Source organism: Acinonyx jubatus, chromosome B4 (genome assembly GCF_027475565.1).
Source record: "Acinonyx jubatus isolate Ajub_Pintada_27869175 chromosome B4, VMU_Ajub_asm_v1.0, whole genome shotgun sequence".
NCBI classification, from domain to species: Eukaryota; Metazoa; Chordata; class Mammalia; order Carnivora; family Felidae; genus Acinonyx; species Acinonyx jubatus.
This window is the reverse complement of record NC_069387.1, coordinates 28,821,780-28,840,483: the sequence shown is the minus strand read 5'-3', so window position 1 is coordinate 28,840,483 and position 18,704 is coordinate 28,821,780. Positions and strand designations below refer to the sequence as shown.

The following is an 18,704-nucleotide window of genomic DNA, read 5'->3' as shown; positions in this document are numbered from 1 at the left end:
TAAATGACAGGCCTCCTAATTCCCAATCCCTATGTCTGGAAAGAATTTAATACTATTGTCTTACTCTCATTTTACTTAGTTTTAAGATTATCATCTATTAATAATAAGTGTAACTGTTCTCCCATTAATGATGGCAATATAAAGTCTTCCTTCCAAATAATTTATTTAAGTAAAAATGCCATTACATTAAAGAAACTTTAAATAAAGAATAGCAAAGGTGATATGAGGATATGGCAAAAATCGTGAAAATCAAATGACTAAAGTTTGGGAACCATCACTATTTGGGAAACTATAAAGACTGATGTAGAATGATGGCAGGGCGACTGAAAGTCAAATGTCATTTACTCTGTTCTCTAGATGGTACTTAATGATTCCCGTGCTCCCTTATGACATCAGTTGAGGTCATAATGGCAAGGGACAATCCCAGGCTTTCCACCTGCCTGACTCCAGCCAATAGCTGACTGGCAATTAGAGAAGCAATCCTATCACACGTTTGGAATAGTCAGAAAATCAGAGCGACAATCTTCAAGTCCTACAAAAAACATAAAACTGACCCAAGAAAAGAAATAGGTAAGTTGGCCAGTATCAGGGAGCATAGATTTGCATGCTACCTCACCCCTGGGGCACCAGTCTCTGATTTTTTTTTTTTTTTTTTTTGGCTCTTTCTAGAAACTAGATGTGAATCCTGGGCAAGTGTACAACAGTGACAGAAAGAGCACTATGCTCTGGGTAACCCTAAAAGTTTACTAAGGACACTGTAAGGTGGGAACCATCTTTGCTTGGTATTTATGGTATTTCTATTATAGCAAATATTCTTTTTAGCTAAAAAATGATAAACATCTTGTTTAAGTGGCAAGTAGTTGGGATGGAAGTTTTGTTTTTGGCAAAGACATAAGTGGGGGGACAGGGCTAGGGAGACTGACACAAAGATCTTGCCCTAAACCCTTACAGGGGGACAGAAGTTAGAAGAGGAAGCTCATGCTTTTGTTTAAGAACAATTTTATAGAAACAAAAATTATAACAATATTTATTAACTTTAGGAAATTTTTAAAACTTTTATAAGCTTCAATGTCTTCATCTGAAAATAAAGAGAGCAATAACATACCTCATACTAATTATTGTGCAGATTACATGAGATAATGAATATAAATCACCAGGTCACACTAATGCTCCATAAATGTGACTTCTCCATGAAGGCAAAAGAACTGAGGTCAAGATCTGAATCTTACCAGTTATGTAACCATGGGTCAGTTTATTTATTTATGACTCAAAATTTTCCAAAATGTGTATGAGACAGATTATAAAAATTCCAAATAACAAAATAGTATACATAAAATTTCAGAATCAGGGAAAATATAAATTGGAATGGAAAACCAAGTGAAAAGAAAAAATATAACATATATGTTCAGACCATTAAGTCTTTTCACAAGTACTAATGTGTACTAAAGTATAAAATTAGCTCTGGGCTTCCTAGCAACCCGAAAGAAGATGGGAAAATGTTTGAACAAAATATCCCTTCATTCTCCATGGGGAAGAAAAATATCAAATGCTCATGACAAACGCGTTTTCGAAGCTTTAGTCTCCTCATCCTTAAAATGATAAAAAATATTATCTAGCTTTCAGGTTAGATGTTGAAGACTAAGTGGAATAATGTATATGAAAAAGTACTTTTAAACTTAATGTGCTATATAAATGTTACTTATTATTCCATATACTTTATCTAATAGAGCAGGCTTCTCACACTTTGGGATCTTCTGTTAAGTTACTGAGCTAAATTACTTTTACCATAGGAATATCTAGCATCTCCAGGTACTATTCTAATTATTTACATGTATTCAATTCCTCTTGACAATAATAGTAGCTGATATTTTATTATCCCAAATCAGATGAAGAAATTGGGGCATAGAGAGGTTAAGTAACATTCCCAAGATTACTCTGCTAGTATGTGGCAGTGGTAACATGAATACCCAGGAAATTTGGCCTCTCAACACATGCTTTTAACCATACTTGTACACAGTTACAACTAGGTATAAATTCCTTATACTCACAGGGCTTATGTAACTATAAAGAATACCCATCTATAAATTGAATATAAACCAACCAAAAAAACCAATAAGTTTTAAATTAAAGGTCTTAATGTGATGTGACAGAAGATAATTGTTTTCCCCATAACTACTGGTAGCATGAATTTGATGAATTTGGTCAGGTTAAAACCAGGTAGTGCAAGACTACATTACCTCATCACTCACTGTTTTTCATCCAAATTACTGTAAACCATTGTTCATATAGCTTATAGTGATATTATGCCTTTACTTGATATAAACACATCATTTACATATTAAGGCTGCTTTGGTTCTTTTCTCATTAGTTCCCTGATTAAAGTAGAATTGCTTGGTGCTAACTCAATTATAAAAACAGACTAAAATTGCAGAGTAGCACTTGGCCGTAGGGAGGTCATTCAGATGATGCACAATATGCTTCTTACTTTTAAATTATTGTTTAAATGAAAATTAAAAATTTTTTAATTCTCACAGAGAGCTCAGAGATACCAGTTTGAGAAATCCCACCAGAGACTATTCTTTAAAAAGCAGGTGACCAGATGATCTCTTCGTAATTTGATGTGCAACCCTATCCCACTCTGTTGCCAGAGAGGAAGAACTGAGCACCACCTCCTGCCAGTAAGAGAAGAAAGTCTCTAAGCAATGTCTATACTCCTCAACCTCTTTCTATCATGTACCCAGGGCTCCTTGGGGCATCTTGAGGGGCGAGTCCAGCTAGTCTGAGTCCTATCAGAAAAGAGGGAGACTTCAGGGAGATTTGGCTACAATAAACCTGTTCTGATGGTACCAAGTGCCACATGCTAGCCCTAGTGGCCTCAGACTGACAAGGGGCTCTTTCGGGATTCTTTCAGCAATAGCCAAGTCCCAAGACCATGCTCAACTTGAATTCCAAGCCAAAAGGGTCTCAGTTCTCAATGAACAGTTCAGGCCCAGGGTGAAAGCAGATCCAGAAGCACTGCTTCAGGATCAGTTCAAAATAGATAGGAATTTAGCCTTGTTTCCTATTGTAAGTATTCTTCAAATTATGTTTTGCAAACTGAGGTTTGATGTATTGGTTTCCAAATATGCACAGTGGACACAGCATACTGATGTGAAGATGCAAATAGTTTTAAGATGTCTGTTACTGAGGATTGCATATTAAAGACTTCTTTGAGGACAGCAAAAATGTTGCAATAATCTCTACAGAGAAGCAAAGACAAGAGTCCAGCATGCCAGTGTCTGGCTTAAAATTACCATGAAATAAAGAGCCAATAGCACAGATCTTTACTAGCAGTTCTGAGAATGAAGCCTGGACCCTAAAATAGAGTGACTAACTCAATCTCATGATGACTGAAACCTGATCTTGGCCTCATCAACATTTTACACTAACTCCTGGATAAGCAATCTCTTTAAAGAACCCCCAGTAAGGATAAATAACACCCATCTGGCATTTTCTTTTGCTAGGTGAAAAATGATAAGAGGTAAATGATAAATGATAGTAAGTCTGAAATTAAGGAAGGTCATATCAACAACTTATCATATATAGAATAAAGGTAGCAAACAGTTGGCTGCCACCAGGGCTGTAGGCTTATTTATAAAAAGTTGATCTAAAATGACCATATTTTCTGATTTTCCCTGTATAATCCAGGCTGTTGTACCAGTAGTTATTAATAGCGCCATTTTCACTCTTGAAAATTTCTCAATTTTACTACAAATTATCTAGTCACCCTAGTCACCCTATCTATGACACCATCCCATGTTATTTTATACTCCACCTCCCCTTCTGATCCTCTTCTCCCTCATCCCCTAGGAATCCCTTATCATCTTCTTTACTCATTGACCATCTTTCCCTGTTTTCCAAGTGTTTCATGCTCCAAAGTTACCCCTCTATTCAGTATTCACTCCCATGTAACCCAAATTCATTCAACTCAAATGATCCTGGGAAATGATTAGAAAGCAAGCAATGTGGTTATTACATGGAAAGGAGTTTGTGCTATCTGTGATTTTACAAATAATTTAGAACTATAGAATGGGGGGACAGTTTTCTAATGCCTCTTGAAAATCTCTGCCATTTGTCAAAGTAGGGTACAATTGTGTTAATTATGTAATCACTTCTGTCTGAGTTATTTTTGTGACTGCTATTATATATACACTTGTTCAGTTATATAATAGGGATCGCTGACTTGGCACCCTTTATTCTGAAAGTTTGCCAACACAAAAAGAAGTACAAGGAAAGACATTGGAAAGAGATCCAGAGAAGCAGGATTATATTCTTTATTACACATTTCCATATTTTCCAAGTGGCTTGAATTAAGTTTATATTACTTTTCACCATCTGGAAGGAAAAATGAATTTAATAGAGGAGAATAATATGTAAGACAAGAGTAAAGATCACTTAGACCACTACTTATTCTTATCAACAAGAAAATATGAAAGCTAGCTTTGACATTGGATAATTGTCAGCTGGTTACAAACACATGTGTTTATATCACATATAAAATAAAGCTTCTTTCAGTGGTCAAAAAGTTAAAGTGAATCATCACACCAGCAATCCAGCTTTGCAAGAACTGCCTCTCTTTTATTAGTTACCCTTAACTGGCAAGATAAAGCCCCGCCCACCCCCACCCCCCACCCCCCACCCCCCCACTGCTTCCCACTGTGTGCCACAGCAAGGTGTTAACCAAGACAGACAGGAATAAGTCTTGTAAAAGCACATTTTTAAGGGGTGCTATTTCTTTGCACCACCTACTTTGAGCACCAGAATTTTTACTGCAATTGTCAGTTGAGGGCTATTCAAATTCCCAAATTCTAAATTATAACAATGCCTAAAGTGTTCTTTTAATGCAGAACAAATTCATTACAAATAACTGACCTAAATATTAAAATACAGTAACCACCTATGCAGATTCCTTCATTAAAATCAACCCCCATTCCCCCCACCCTAAGGAATTATAAGAAGCCTTAGCTAGATATAGCTAGGAAAATTATTTACAATTTGATCCTGTTAAACTCTTCTTCCTTTGTCATCCCAGGCCTGAATTATTTACTGACTTTTTCTTCCCAATAATAATTCATGTTCTATAACAGTAAATGATCTTTCTTGTATGGAAGCTTTAATTATTTCTCACAGAAAATTTTCATCTCTTTTTCTATAATTATTCAATCTCATACTTTAAGCAAGAGTCTTTACCAAACTCTGTTTGCTGTGCTTCTGTTGCTGTGGTTCTGTTGCTGTGGTTATTCCAATTCCTCTTTGACCTCAAATCTACACAAGGGTTAAATTTTAAACAGGATAGTCTCTGTCAGTATACGATTTTTTCATCACCGATTTGCAGGTGGGAGTGGTGGGAGTCATGGAGGGAAATATGTTCTTTTTTTTTTAATAGCACAAAGAATAACTTTCATTATGAATACTAGAAGAAAAATTCCTCTTTGTCATATTTTTACTATGATACTTCCCATAGCATACTACAATACAAGAAAACTCCAACTAGGGTCTAGGTTTACTGTTTTAACCATTTCGTGTCCACAGGTCCATAACAGGTCAGTTACCACAGAGTCTTGAAGTCTGATAAGCCATAGAGGAATGAGACGTTTGAGTAACAGCTGAGGTCACCCAAGATTTAGGGTTCAGAGGATGAAAATGGCTGCTGCTGGTGGAGGCATGCATATAGCTGTCAAGAATATAAGAAAAAGAATGTTGAGAGAGTGAATAGTGTTGGAATATGCAGTTCTAGAATACTTGCCAGCAACATGATTAAAGGAAAACATAAATATAGGAGAACCATTTTTTAATAAGAGAAATGAGTAGTTGTCTTAGGCGCTTAGAACAGAGGTTATTGAATATTTTTTAAAGAATTATATCTTTCATCTTGTTCCTCACCATGTCTATTGCAAATTATCAGATCCCATCACTCTGTAATAATTAAAATAGCTTTCTTTTATTAAGAAATAACATGCATACAATATAATAGATTTAATGTACTAATCAAAGTATAGCTCAAGAATTTTTGCATATATGTGTACACATATGACATACATATATACATACAAATATGCATATCTTATATCTATGTAACCACATGTAACCAAAACCCAGATTATAAAGTCCCCTTCTCAGCCTAGAATTATACAGCAATTAAAAAGTAACTGATTTCGGGGCGCCTGGGTGGCGCAGTCGGTTAAGCGTCCGACTTCAGCCAGGTCACGATCTCGCGGTCCCTGAGTTCGAGCCCCGCGTCAGGCTCTGGGCTGATGGCTCAGAGCCTGGAGCCTGTTTCCGATTCTCTGTCTCCCTCTCTCTCTGCCCCTCCCCCGTTCATGCTCTGTCTCTCTCTGTCCCAAAAATAAATAAATGTTGAAAAAAAAATAAAAAATAAATAAAAATAAATAAAAAGTAACTGATTTTAACATAGAAAATAATTTGAAGATCACTCACACTGATTGTACTAGAAAATGCATTAGTAATGAAGAAGAGACCCCATAAAACAGTGCTTTTAGACAAATTAGTGGTTTTCTATTTCCCTTATGTGAAAAAAGAAAATCCAGATGGAATGAAGGCTCCACAGAACCTAATGTTCTCCTTCTATGCAGCTACCCCTAGCCACGAGCCATCCTCTTGGCTGTCACAGAGCTCCTGACTCCACCTAGGTGTGGTGACCACATTCCAAGCAGGAAGAAAGGTGAAGGTGAAGAGCAAAGGGCCCTGCCTGCTGAGTCAGGCCCCTATCAATGCTTTCTCAGAAACTCCACCAGATCATTTCTGCCTAAATCTCACTGTTTAAAACTGTGTGGCAAATAGTTTGGGGGGTAGCAAACCCAAAACAAAATTAGATTTTATTAGTAAGAAAGAAAGAGGGGCTGGATACTGGCTAGCCAACAGTCCCAGCCACACCAATGGTCACAAACTCCTCCCATGAATGACCTTTCTTGAAAATGCCACTGTGCTTAGATAAATGCAATCTAAAATCATCCCACAATGGGTAATGAGTTCTGAAGTAAAACTCCTATAATCTCTGCCACAGATATAAAATTAAAACATTTGGAAAAGAAAAGACTGGTGAGGTACTGCTTCAAAATATGTTTCCTAGAAAAGCACCATAACATTTCACTATTCTTAAGAAGGAAAATACAGGAAAAATATTAAAGGGTAAAATTAAAAGAATTTGTTTAAGACCACACAAATAACTAAAGAAATTTGATAACATGGTGTACATTAATTCATTATGGTTCACAAATGGAAGTTTGGCCATTTCCAAATTGTAACTCTTTTCATGATCATTTGGATTATGAGCTTTGATTTAAACTAAGAATGTTTTTTTTTTTTAAGAAACTGAATGGACTAGCATCTTCAGATGCACAGTCTCTTAACCACAATTATGAATTCCCAAAATTTGAAAACTAAAAACTTTTTTGCAAGTTGCAGTATCTGTTTGGTGACAAAAGCTGACTTGACTGATATGGGGCTACTTATGGTCTTTATTTACCCCCATTTAGTGTGACTGGTCATATATTTTATTATTATATTTGGTTATGGAATGCTGCATCGTATTACTGCTTTAAAATTACGGTAGTTCCTTCTTACCCATGGGGGATACATTCCAAGACCCGTAACGGATGCCCAAAACCTCAAACAGTACCAAACCCTATGAATACTGTTTTTTTCCTACACATAAATACCTTTGATAAAATCTAATTTGTAATTTAGGTATAGTAAGAGATTGACAATAACTAATAGTAAAATTATAACAATATACTATAATAAAAGCTATGCAAATTTTGTGTCTCTCTCAAAACATCTTACTCTACTGTACTCACCTTCTTGTTGTGGTGATGTGAGCTGATAAAATGCTACATCATGAGATGAAGTGAGGGGCATGGTGCCGGCATTGTGACAGAGCATCAGCCAACTATTGACCTTCTTACAACTTGTCAGGAGGATCATCTGGTTCCTGTGGAGGGTTGGCCATGGGTAACTGAAACTGAAAAAAGCAAAACTGTGGATAAGGGGGACTACTATGGTTTAAAACTCTGAATTCCAAACCATGTTTTCCTTCACCTCACAGTTTTAAGAGATAAAGGTCTTAAAAACTGCATTACCTAATTGGTTCACAATTTGATTTGTTTAGAGATTCTTATTACTATCAAAGCTCATTCGAGGAATTACACATCATTGCTTTTAAATATTTTCTAAGTCTTGGAATCTAAGAAATCGAACACATTTATTTCTGCCCAAGTGTACACAGCATTTTGGTTCAGTAACAAACAGTAAATTCAAAAAGGATAACTATTTTTATTACTATTGTATTAGTTAAATTCTAGCTTTATAATAATGCTTTGGCTCATTTGTTTAATGTTTATTTATTTTTGAGAGAGAGACAGAGACAGAGTGTAAGCAGGGAAGGGGCAGAGAGAGAGGGAGACACAGAATCTGAAGCAGGCTCCAGGCTCTGAGCTGTCAGCACAGAGCCCAACATGGGTTGAACCATGAGACCATGATCTGAGCTGAAGTCGGACACTTAACCAACTGAGCCACCCAGGCACCCCTAGCTCATTTGTTTAAAAAAAAAATGTGTTAATTGAGCTTTGTGCAACTGATAAGAAACATAAGGTTTTTTGAATAAAAATATACCAAAATCAAACTTGAAAAGAAGCAGAAAATGAGGCAAATGGTTGCCTGAATTCTTCCTTTTCATTTTACTGGTAATATGTATGATCTTAGACATTTGTTTCTTATTCATATTTATTTATGAACTGAGTCATGGTCAATGGCTATAGTGATGCAGGCAAAATGTAGATTTTTAAAATATAATACCAAAACACTGTGATGCAGCTGTGTAAATTCACAATTTGCATGGAGTTTAGGTTTTTTCCTCCACTTCACCACAGCTTCTCTGGATCTCATCATCACTAAAACTTCCAAAATCTCAAATTCCAACTTTCTACTCTCCGGATATAATTCACTTAGATATGGAACTCCTTTCTGTAGCTTACAAACCTCTGCAGAGACTAATTTCTGACCTCATCTGATGTCATTTTCCCTTTCTCTCAATAGGCTGCACAGACATTGGCCTCATTTTACTTCCTGGAATACTTCAAGCTCCATTCTGCCTCAGGGCATTAGCACATGTTGTAACCTCCTTCTGGTCTGCTATTTCTCATGTATTTTTCAAGTGTGGCTCCTTCTCATCCTTTAAGTCTAGTTTCAATGTCACCTTCTTAGAAACAATGTCTTTTAACACCTTATCTGTGTGTTTCCCTCCCTGTTACTAAGACTGCACTCTATGTCTTTAATAGCACTTACAATTTCCAATTACATATTTACTTGCTTGCTTTCTTCTCTGTCTCCCCACTAGACTATGAACTCTTTGAAGGAGATGGTAAACTGTCTCTTGTTCATTAATATATATGTAGCACCAAACATCACGTCTGGCACATTCCAAGCTCTGAAGAACTATTTGAATAAACAACATGAGAATTATTTATCCTATGTCTTTCAGTAATTTTTTTCTAAACATCTCACTCTACATTTTACCTTTGCCCAAGCAAAAGATGTCCAAATCTTGTGTATCATGAATATCGGCTCAAAAACTCTGAAGAAAATTCTCCCATAAGAAAATATATAATTAGAAATATTAGAAGATTCTAATTTATAGATAATAAAGTATATACACACATGCACATCTACATATGTATATATGAATGTACATATATAATTATATATGCGGATGTGTATGCATATAAAGGAGTGGTGGAAAGGATGGGAGAGAAAAGAGCTGGACTAGGATCGTGGAGAGACAAAAGGACACAGTGAAAACGGCCTCTAGAAAACTTTTTCTGTTGGAAAGAAAAGTGCTTAAAAATTACTCAAGAATTTTAGTCTACTCTGTTCATTAGACAGCTTTTTAAGGATGTTTTCCTGATTATAATCAAATAAATATCACAGAATTTTACTCTCATCAGGTCACGACTGATGAGATTACAAAATAATCTCTTTACCGCAGTTGTTCGTTAAATATATTTGCATCCAAGTCTTTTGTCATCTACTCCAGTTGACAGGAGAGCAGGGGCAATAGACATAGCCCAGAGAAGGGATCTAGTTAGGTTCTATCTAAATTGGCCTGGGACCCATGCCTGTAGGTGTCCGTCTGGCAAAAGCAAATGAATGCATGGTAAGCCGTACCTCCTGGTTTACCGTGGACAGTCCCTGTTTATTCCAATCATCATATAGTTAATAATATGTCCCCTTTCACTCTCAAGTGTCCCGATTAAAATGATGAATTATATAGTCACCTTAGCTATAGCTCCCTAAGAATGTTACCTATTAAATGCCAGGCAGGGAAAAGGATGCCAGGCCAACAGGTCTGCACAGGGGGAAAGGGATCCTGAAGAGCTAGGCAATTCCTCACCCCTTTTCTTCATCCAGTTCCTTTAAACATTGCTCTATCCTTGGCTCATTAGAAGTTTAGCTGGCCAAGAATTTTGAATGTGTTCAATTAACAAATATGCAGTATTAGACACATTTCGTATTTGCTGGCTTTTTGACTTTACATTTACAATCATCATGTTGCATTCATTTTGTATTAATTTTTTTTTAAGTCTCAGACTTCATTTTTATTCAAAAGCCCAATTGGAACCACCAAATACCTGACTCAGCTCACAACTAGAGACAGAGCATCAAATTTCCCAGCCCACTTAATTTGAAAGCTTGCCAAGATAGGTGAAAGACCTTATAAATATGTAAAGCAGGAAGTTCAAATTACAGTCAAGTAAATCTCTAGTGATTGATGTTCTTTTCAAAACAATTTAAAAAAAAAAAAACTCATAAAAGCAGCACATTTCTAAGACCCCCTTACCAGAGGTTTCACCAGAGTTCAGACTGGACAATGTACTTTTAGTACTCTATTTATTTTGGATTTTTACCACTTCCTGGAGGCCGGGAGGAGGCACAGTGGGAGGATCCAAAAAAACTCAGTACCACAGCCATTTTGTTTGTAAGGCAGAGTGGTAGAATTCTGTCAGCCAGTAAAGGTTTTTGAAACAATTTTTAAGGAGGAAAAAAAAAAAAGTATGTCTATTGTTTTAAATTTAACCACTAAAATCGTTTTATTTTTATTCTTTGCACAAATGGTAGTTATTGCAGCTAACGAGTTCTATTTTTACAAGGAATTAAATCTCTCTGAGCTACAGGAGTCGTGAATTTTGTTCAAGGGGGACTGTCTTCTTTAGGTACCTATGATGTCAAATCAACAATGTTTTGATGGAAATAGTTTGTTTTTTTTTTAATGGCCATATTTGTATCCAAATTACATATCCACGTTTGCGAAGTGATCAACGATTTGCATAAGAAATGCATTATATTCCGTTAAAACCCCCATACAGGAAATAAGAGGGTTCCTTAAGACGTTGAAAGGGCATTTTCCTGAGCTTACAGGCAGTCGTGGGTGCTATTGTTTTGCAGTGTCACTTAATAGCGAGCTTAGACTTTTGTCGTTTGGGTGGCTGTGCTTTTAAAAGCCCAGTGTAAAATGGCACACACACTGCATTTTTTTCCGAGCTGCAGGAGGCGGGGGGAGCGGGGGATAGTGCAGACTGTAGGGACACTGCCCTCCTAACCAATCAGAGCACGCCTGCTTGCCATCGCAAAGTTGTTAACCCCAGAGTCTTCTGGCTGCCGCTGCCTCCTCTGCTTTTAATCTTCCGTGGATATTTCTCCGATTTTTTCCAAACGCCCACAGATCCTGGGGGAAGCCACCCTATTCAGCCACTGATCATGGAAGAAAGTGTTACTTTTTATTTACCAAATATTTTAAAGATGTTTGAAGATCCATATGCTGCCTGGAGGCTGTTGTTTCTAGGGACACAAGTATCCAGCCTATATTGTTACAATTATTTTTCAAGAACTGGCTTCTTCTTTGCCTACACTAATGGTAAGTTTGTAATTTTTAACATTTATTTCATTAAATCTTTGAATGAGCCACCAGATAAAGAGGATTTTCATTGTGTTTCTTCTAACAAAACCAATCTTTGTATTTTTCTTTAGCTTTGATCTCTGCATATTCCACCTAATCTTGTCTGGTTAATTTTTACTAAAAGAAAGAAGATAGTTTTTTTGTTTTCATTATTAAAGCTAAATGTTTATGATATAAATTATACTTTAATTACTGTGAACTACAGGAGAACTCAGCTATTTCAAGATGGACTTGTTTTGTGCCAGCAATGTTGGTAATGCCAAATATGTGCATATCCCCTTTATAAAAATTATGTATTACCTAATTTGTCCAGGACTAAATTATCAGCAGGCAAACTATGGATGTAGTTTTTGTTTCTTTCTTTCTTTCTTTCTTTCTTTTTTTAACTGGCCTATTGTGGTTTTCTTGATGGATTACTTGGATACAAACTACCGAAAAGCTGCCCTTGGTATAATGAAGGTGGAGATTGACATAACCGGGTTTATATTAAGTTATGGCTGTTACTAAATAGTGGGTCTTTTATTTGCTGATCAGATCTAAACTTGTATTCCATAATATTAATTCTTTGAGGCTCTTCATTAGATAATCTTTGCAGATCTAGCTTGTTTTTCTCCAAAAAGGTATCTTTGGGAGACATTTTGTAATTTTTGGCATTTTTCTAATTTTTTTTCTTTTTGCACACGGTGGGAGATCTTTTTTGTTTTGCATTGATCTGTGTTGGTGGCGCTGTCGTGCTCCTCAACAATTTATGTCAGTTTCACTAAAAGAAAAAAGGAGGAAAAAAAAAGAGGTGGGGCAAGATTTGATCTATTATTTTATCCCTTTATTTCCTTAAAGAAAGTTCAATTTGGTCAGAGGAATTATTCAGTTGTATGATTGAAATGTTTTTTGTGTGTGTGCACTGTGAACTGTGGGTGAGAGCAGACATGTCGTCACAACCAGTCCAGGGAGCATCAGAGACAAGCATGCAGTTTGCAGTTGTGTTTTATCTGATCTGATTATCTCTAGATCAGAATTTTTCAGTAATAAGCTGTTGGTTTACCCTCTCTTTCCTCGGTAACATTTCACATTTTCTTTATATCACAATATCATACGTATTCATGTTTTTTCAATGTAACAAAACATTTGAGTTTTAGTTCACTCAATGTTGTAAAAGTTTAATTTCGTTTTGAACCTAGGGATTTCTTAAATAACTATTCTAAGTTTCTCCTAGGAATTTTCTACTAGTGTGACATACAATAATGCCTACATTATTATTTTGAAATGATACTTCAATTAGATTTATGTATATTCTTGTTTTGAAAAAAGCAAATATTTTGGAATAACATAATTTTTTGAGAATATGTACACAACTGCTTCTAACTTTAAAAATACTGGTATTCATGTATCTAAATGTAGGTAAATGTTTTTCATCTTTGTTCTTATTGAGAATTATCTGATTAGAGAATATGGGGTTTAGGCCCAAAGCCTCCCAAGAACAAAATGTATACTATGATATGACATAGGTTTTACCCGTCTCTGTGGACATTTTAGTTGTTTATGAAGAGTGTAAGTATGTCCTTCATTTACAAAGAAAGTGGGAGGGATCAATAATTGTACCTAAAAACATATTTTGCCAAATAAAGTAAAAACAACTGAAATATTACCCTAGACTACCTTACCATATGATTGAATAATTTCTTGAGAGAGTGAAAATTTCTGGACATATTGTCTTTATTCACTTGGAAATATGTAAATGCTCATTTCACTGATCATTTAAAATTCTGAAGTAAAAACATGTGTGAAAATGACTAGGAATAGTATTTCTGATTTTTGTGTCCCTATAATTTACCTGTATAGGACTCTTTCCTTGAACTTCACAAATAATTATGTATTATGTCTATATTTTGCTTATACAATGCTACAAAAATTTGAAATTGTCCACTGTAACATTTTATTTCTTTATAAAATGTAAATGCCCCCAGCAAGACTAGTTTTGACATTATAGATTATTTATAGAATGAAATACTGCAGGTGTAAATATATTATCTAACCCTCTGGTTATTCTGGAGAGTTTAGTTCTCTGAAGTTGATCTACTGAATAAAATAGACTTCCCAATATGTTTGTTGCTAAAATATTCTGTTATTCAGCTGGTGATATATTTTATTTTAATTTGTAAAAATTAAAAGGTTTATATATTGTAGCCCCCCTTTTAAAAACAAACTGATGCTATGAAGTCCATATGTAGCTATGCAATGCTCTTTGTTCTCCTATATCATTGACTATTACATCATTGATTATGAAGTAACCATTATAGTTAAATTTTCACTTTTTAAAAAAAAACTATTATATTTATATTAAAGATATTCTTTTATGTATGACTCTTATATCACTATAAGAGGTAAGGAGGTTTAAATCTAGGAGGCAAAAACAATTTATTATTTTATATTATTCTCCATTTTTAAATCCACCTTGTACCTCATTTTAGCTCTGGATTCTATTGACATTAATTCTTTTTTTAATTGACAACATTTTTGTGGGCATTTAGTTCATGAGTTTGGTGTGATTTAGATTAGAATTATTATAAACTATAATGTTTCTCTCATAAAAAAAAATCTTTATTTATTAAATGAAGTCTAGAGAGAACTCAGTTTTCCATAGTAACAGTTGCCAGATCACGAGCAATGAGAAAATAATTTTTTTAATCCTGAAATGTCATTTTAGTTAATAATATACATTTATTTCTTTTTTGCATACCATTTTCTCAGAGATAGGAGGAAATAACAAAATTGACTATATTAAAATGGCATATCATATTTTTTACCCTGCTCATCCCTCTCATGGAGGGGAGGGGTCAATGAGTAGTGAAATAGCCAAAAACAGGTTGCAGAAAAAAATGAATAAATGATGCCAAAGACACGGAGAATCTGTAAATCAGATTCTAAACAATAAACCTCAGAAAAATGAACTTGAAATTATGGAGTTCAGTCAATAACAGAAATAATCTGAAAATTTTATTAAGACTTAATGTAATGAACCAACACAATGTCCTAATTTATTAACTCGTATTCATTAGTATTGCTAAAGTTTGAGGAAATTTTCAGGTTAGCCATACCTATTAGGAAAAGTGAAATAACAAAAGGAAGAGATATTAAGACAACCTAACATAAAATGCTAAAAATATTAGCCAAAACCAGTCTAATATTCCTTGGAATGAACTTATGGAGAAGAAGGAAATATAGCTAAAAATTTAGCTCTTAGAAAACCAAATTCAATACAGGCCTGAAATCGCACATTTCCAACTCCACCTACTTCTTGTGCATATTGACCTCTGCTGTTTCTTGGACGTATCATTACTTTCCATAAGACCATACAGATTCACTACTGTCCTCAGCAATTTTGTGCAAGGAAAGAGAGGGGGAAAGTAACAGACAAAATGGGTGTTTGTGGTATAACTTTTTTTTATCTCTCCAAAAAGATTCTTAAATGGAGAGTCTAAAGAGAAAGTAAAACAAAGAAATTATTCGTTTATGGAAAAGATGAAAGGGTTGTACTTTATACATGATTTGTTCAACATTTTTAAATTTTATTTTATTTTTAATGTTTATTTTTGAGAGAGAGAGAGAGCGCGCGCGCTTGTGGGGGAGGGGCAGAGAGCGAGAAGGAGACACAGAATCCCAAGCAGGCTCCAGGCTCTGAGCTGTCAGCACAGAGCCTGACTCAGGGCTTGAACTCATGAACTGTGCGACCATGACCTGAACTGAAGTCAGGCACTTAACTGACTGAGCCACCCAGGCACCCCAATTTGTTCAACATTTATTTTTATTTGGGGATTTATTTGTTCTAGATTTTCCTACATATTATGTGCCAGTGTGCTAAGATGCTGGGTATAATATTAAGAAGAGGCATGCATCCCTGCTCTCATGGAGTTTATAGTCCAAGAAGGTTCAAAGTTCTAATCTAAGGTGTTAGATATTGGTAGGGTGGGAGAAGTCCCATTTGGGAATAAAGGCCAAATAAGATTTCTGGAGTAAAAAAAAAAAATTTTTTTTTAATTTAAATATGTTCTTATGGGGATTTAACAAGTGTCCTTCTATTGAAGAATCATTATTTGGGCACCAAATATTCACACACTGAGGGGAAAATAGCCCTTAGATTTTAGATACAGCCCAAATAGATGCTATATAAATAGACAGTTAACTAATCCAGATTTCTCTTGCAAAGTGAGAAATAAAACATAAACTTATTTTCTTGAAAAGAGAGATGGAGAAGATCACTCTGGTAGTACGAATTTGGGGTGTGTCCTTGTGAGGTCCATTTAATGAAAACTTTTAAATGTGGTAGAGCCCGATTTTGTACATTTTGTACATTTTATTCACATTGTCATGAAATAAATGTCTGAATTTAATATAAACTGTGAAATGAAGCAGGGAAATACAATTACAGTGTTAAAGGATTATATCAAAATTAAAATATTTATTTTTATTTCAAAATATGTAATAGTTTTAGTGGTATATATAACAGAAACTTTTTAAATAAAAACAAATATTTTAATCTACAAAAGTAACATAATTACACATTTGGCTAATAGTTAATTAGTTAAGCACATCAGATATGGAGCAGGAAATTAAGACCACTGTTATGGGGCACCTGGGTGGCTCAGTCGGTTAAGCGCCTAACTCTTGACTTCGGCTCAGGTCATGATCTTGTGGTTCATGAGACTGAGCCCCACATGGGACTCTGCAGTGACAGTGTGGAGCCTACTTGGGATTCTCTCCCTCTCTCTCTCTGCTCCTCCTCCTCTCTCTCTCTCAAAATAATTAAATAAAATGTAAAAAAAAAAGTTGTTTAGAAAAAGACTGTTGTTATATGCAGATGATATTGAGCAGAAGGCTCTTCATTAAGGATTCTCTATATATGGTTTAAGATGACCTCAAGAATAAAGTAATAAAGTTATTTTGCTATAGAGCCAATTAATCCACACTAGCTAGATGTATTATGCCATTTAGTTTGCGTTTGTACTAACATAGAACCTTACTGACAGTGGCATAAAAAATATGGACATTTATTATTTCAACTAAATCATTAACAGGAAGCAAGCCTGTTCTAGGTTTGGTTCAATAGCTTAACAATGTTACCAAGCTCCTTAGCAGTTTACATTTTTTTATATTGCCACAATGTCAGCAATGTCTTTCCTCATAGGCACATTATGACTGCTGCAGCTCCAAGCATCATAGCCTGATATTACAATTTCCAAAGGGAAGAGAGTTTCTCTTAATGCATCTTTTTATAAGGGAAGAAATTCTTTCCCAGAGGCTCACAGCACCATGCTTCTTACAGCTCATTGACTAGGTTTGTAGGATGTGTTCATACCTTACCCAGTCATGATAAAGAGATGAAATTTCTCATGATTGGTTTGGCTAGGCAAGAGCTCTTAGAAGAATGAATACCTTCTCAGTATCCAGTGCTCAATATGGTTAGCTTCTATTTGCTTTGTATCAATTTTAACTGCTTTGTGTGAACTTCTTGAATGATAAAACTTAAATATCTGTTTTCACAGAGACCAGACTGGGCACAAAGGCAGCTAATTAAAACACACACACACACACACACACACACACACACACACACACATTGAAAACAAACATTTAATCAGAGCCTACTTTGCTCCAGCTTCTATCTAAATTCTACTTTTTTGTTATATCCTTAAATTCTCACACAAACTTTGGAAATAGGACAATTGTTATACCCATTTTCCAGAAGAAGAACCTGAGGCTTAGAGATTTGGCTCAGGTTACCTAGTAAATGAAAAAGCTGGAGTTTGAACCTGGGAAGTTTGAAATCAGAGGCTGTGTACTTACCTATTCTTCTATACTATCACATTAGACATTTGTAAAATTTATGTTATGTAAATGGACATCTTTTAAAAGCACTATATGATGTCACTGTTTAAATAAATCTAGTAACATTTTCGTTAAAACAGCAATTGGCCACCTAACTTACCAGCTGTGTATATATCTGATTTTTGTACGTTGAGTTTGCTGAAGGCACACTTGTACCACATCTTGTCTCTTCAGGAATATCTCATGAAATTCTGTCAGAAGTTGGGTTTTTATAGGGAAGAAAAAGATCAAAGCCTAGAGATTCCGTGAGGCTTAGTTGAAGTGGGTAAATACATCATTCATAGCACTATGTCCCAATAGAATTTTGGCATCTATTTCACAACTTCCAAGTTCAGTTTTATGTACAGAATGTTTCAGTCTTAGCCACGTTGGGGATGTATGGAAGTTTACCCCCTGGGATATTTTGGGGGGATTCACTGTACTCTAGATCAGTGGATCTCAAACTTTAGTGTGCCCAGAATCACTGAAAACACAGATTGCTAGACCCCACACCTAGGGTTCTTGACTCGATTGGTGGAGGTGGAGCCTGAGAAGCTATATTTTTGGCAACCTCCCAGATGCTGCTGGTGCTGCTGATGCTGTTGGTCCCCAGGGACCACCCTTTGAGACCCTGCTCTAGAGAGTTGGATGGTACCTGCCATGATAAATAGTTTGCCTTTGAAATATGCCAAACTTAAGAGGATGTCATTTAATATTTGGCAAATACATGAATAAACACACATTGAAATATTCAATAGGGTTGTCAAGATAGCCTCACTGAAAGGGTGAGAATTGAGCAATGACCTAAAGGGAGGAGTCTTCTTATGCCTCA

The 18,704-nt window shown here is 35.4% G+C and overlaps 1 protein-coding gene across 2 annotated transcripts in view; it reads left to right on the top strand.

The window, feature by feature from the left end:
• The first annotated feature begins 517 nt into the window (after positions 1-517).
• EPC1 (enhancer of polycomb homolog 1) overlaps positions 518-18,704 on the top strand; it is a 105,202-nt gene continuing 87,015 nt past the window's right edge. The window contains exons 1-3 of one of the 2 annotated variants that reach the window (XM_027073761.2): positions 518-570; positions 670-762; positions 11,777-11,968. In XM_027073761.2, coding sequence (XP_026929562.1) covers positions 11,966-11,968 — 3 coding nt within the window. In that variant the 5' untranslated portion in view covers positions 518-570; positions 670-762; positions 11,777-11,965. The remainder of the gene's footprint in view (positions 571-669; positions 763-11,776; positions 11,969-18,704) is intronic. The other variant, XM_053225488.1, reaches the window with a different exon arrangement.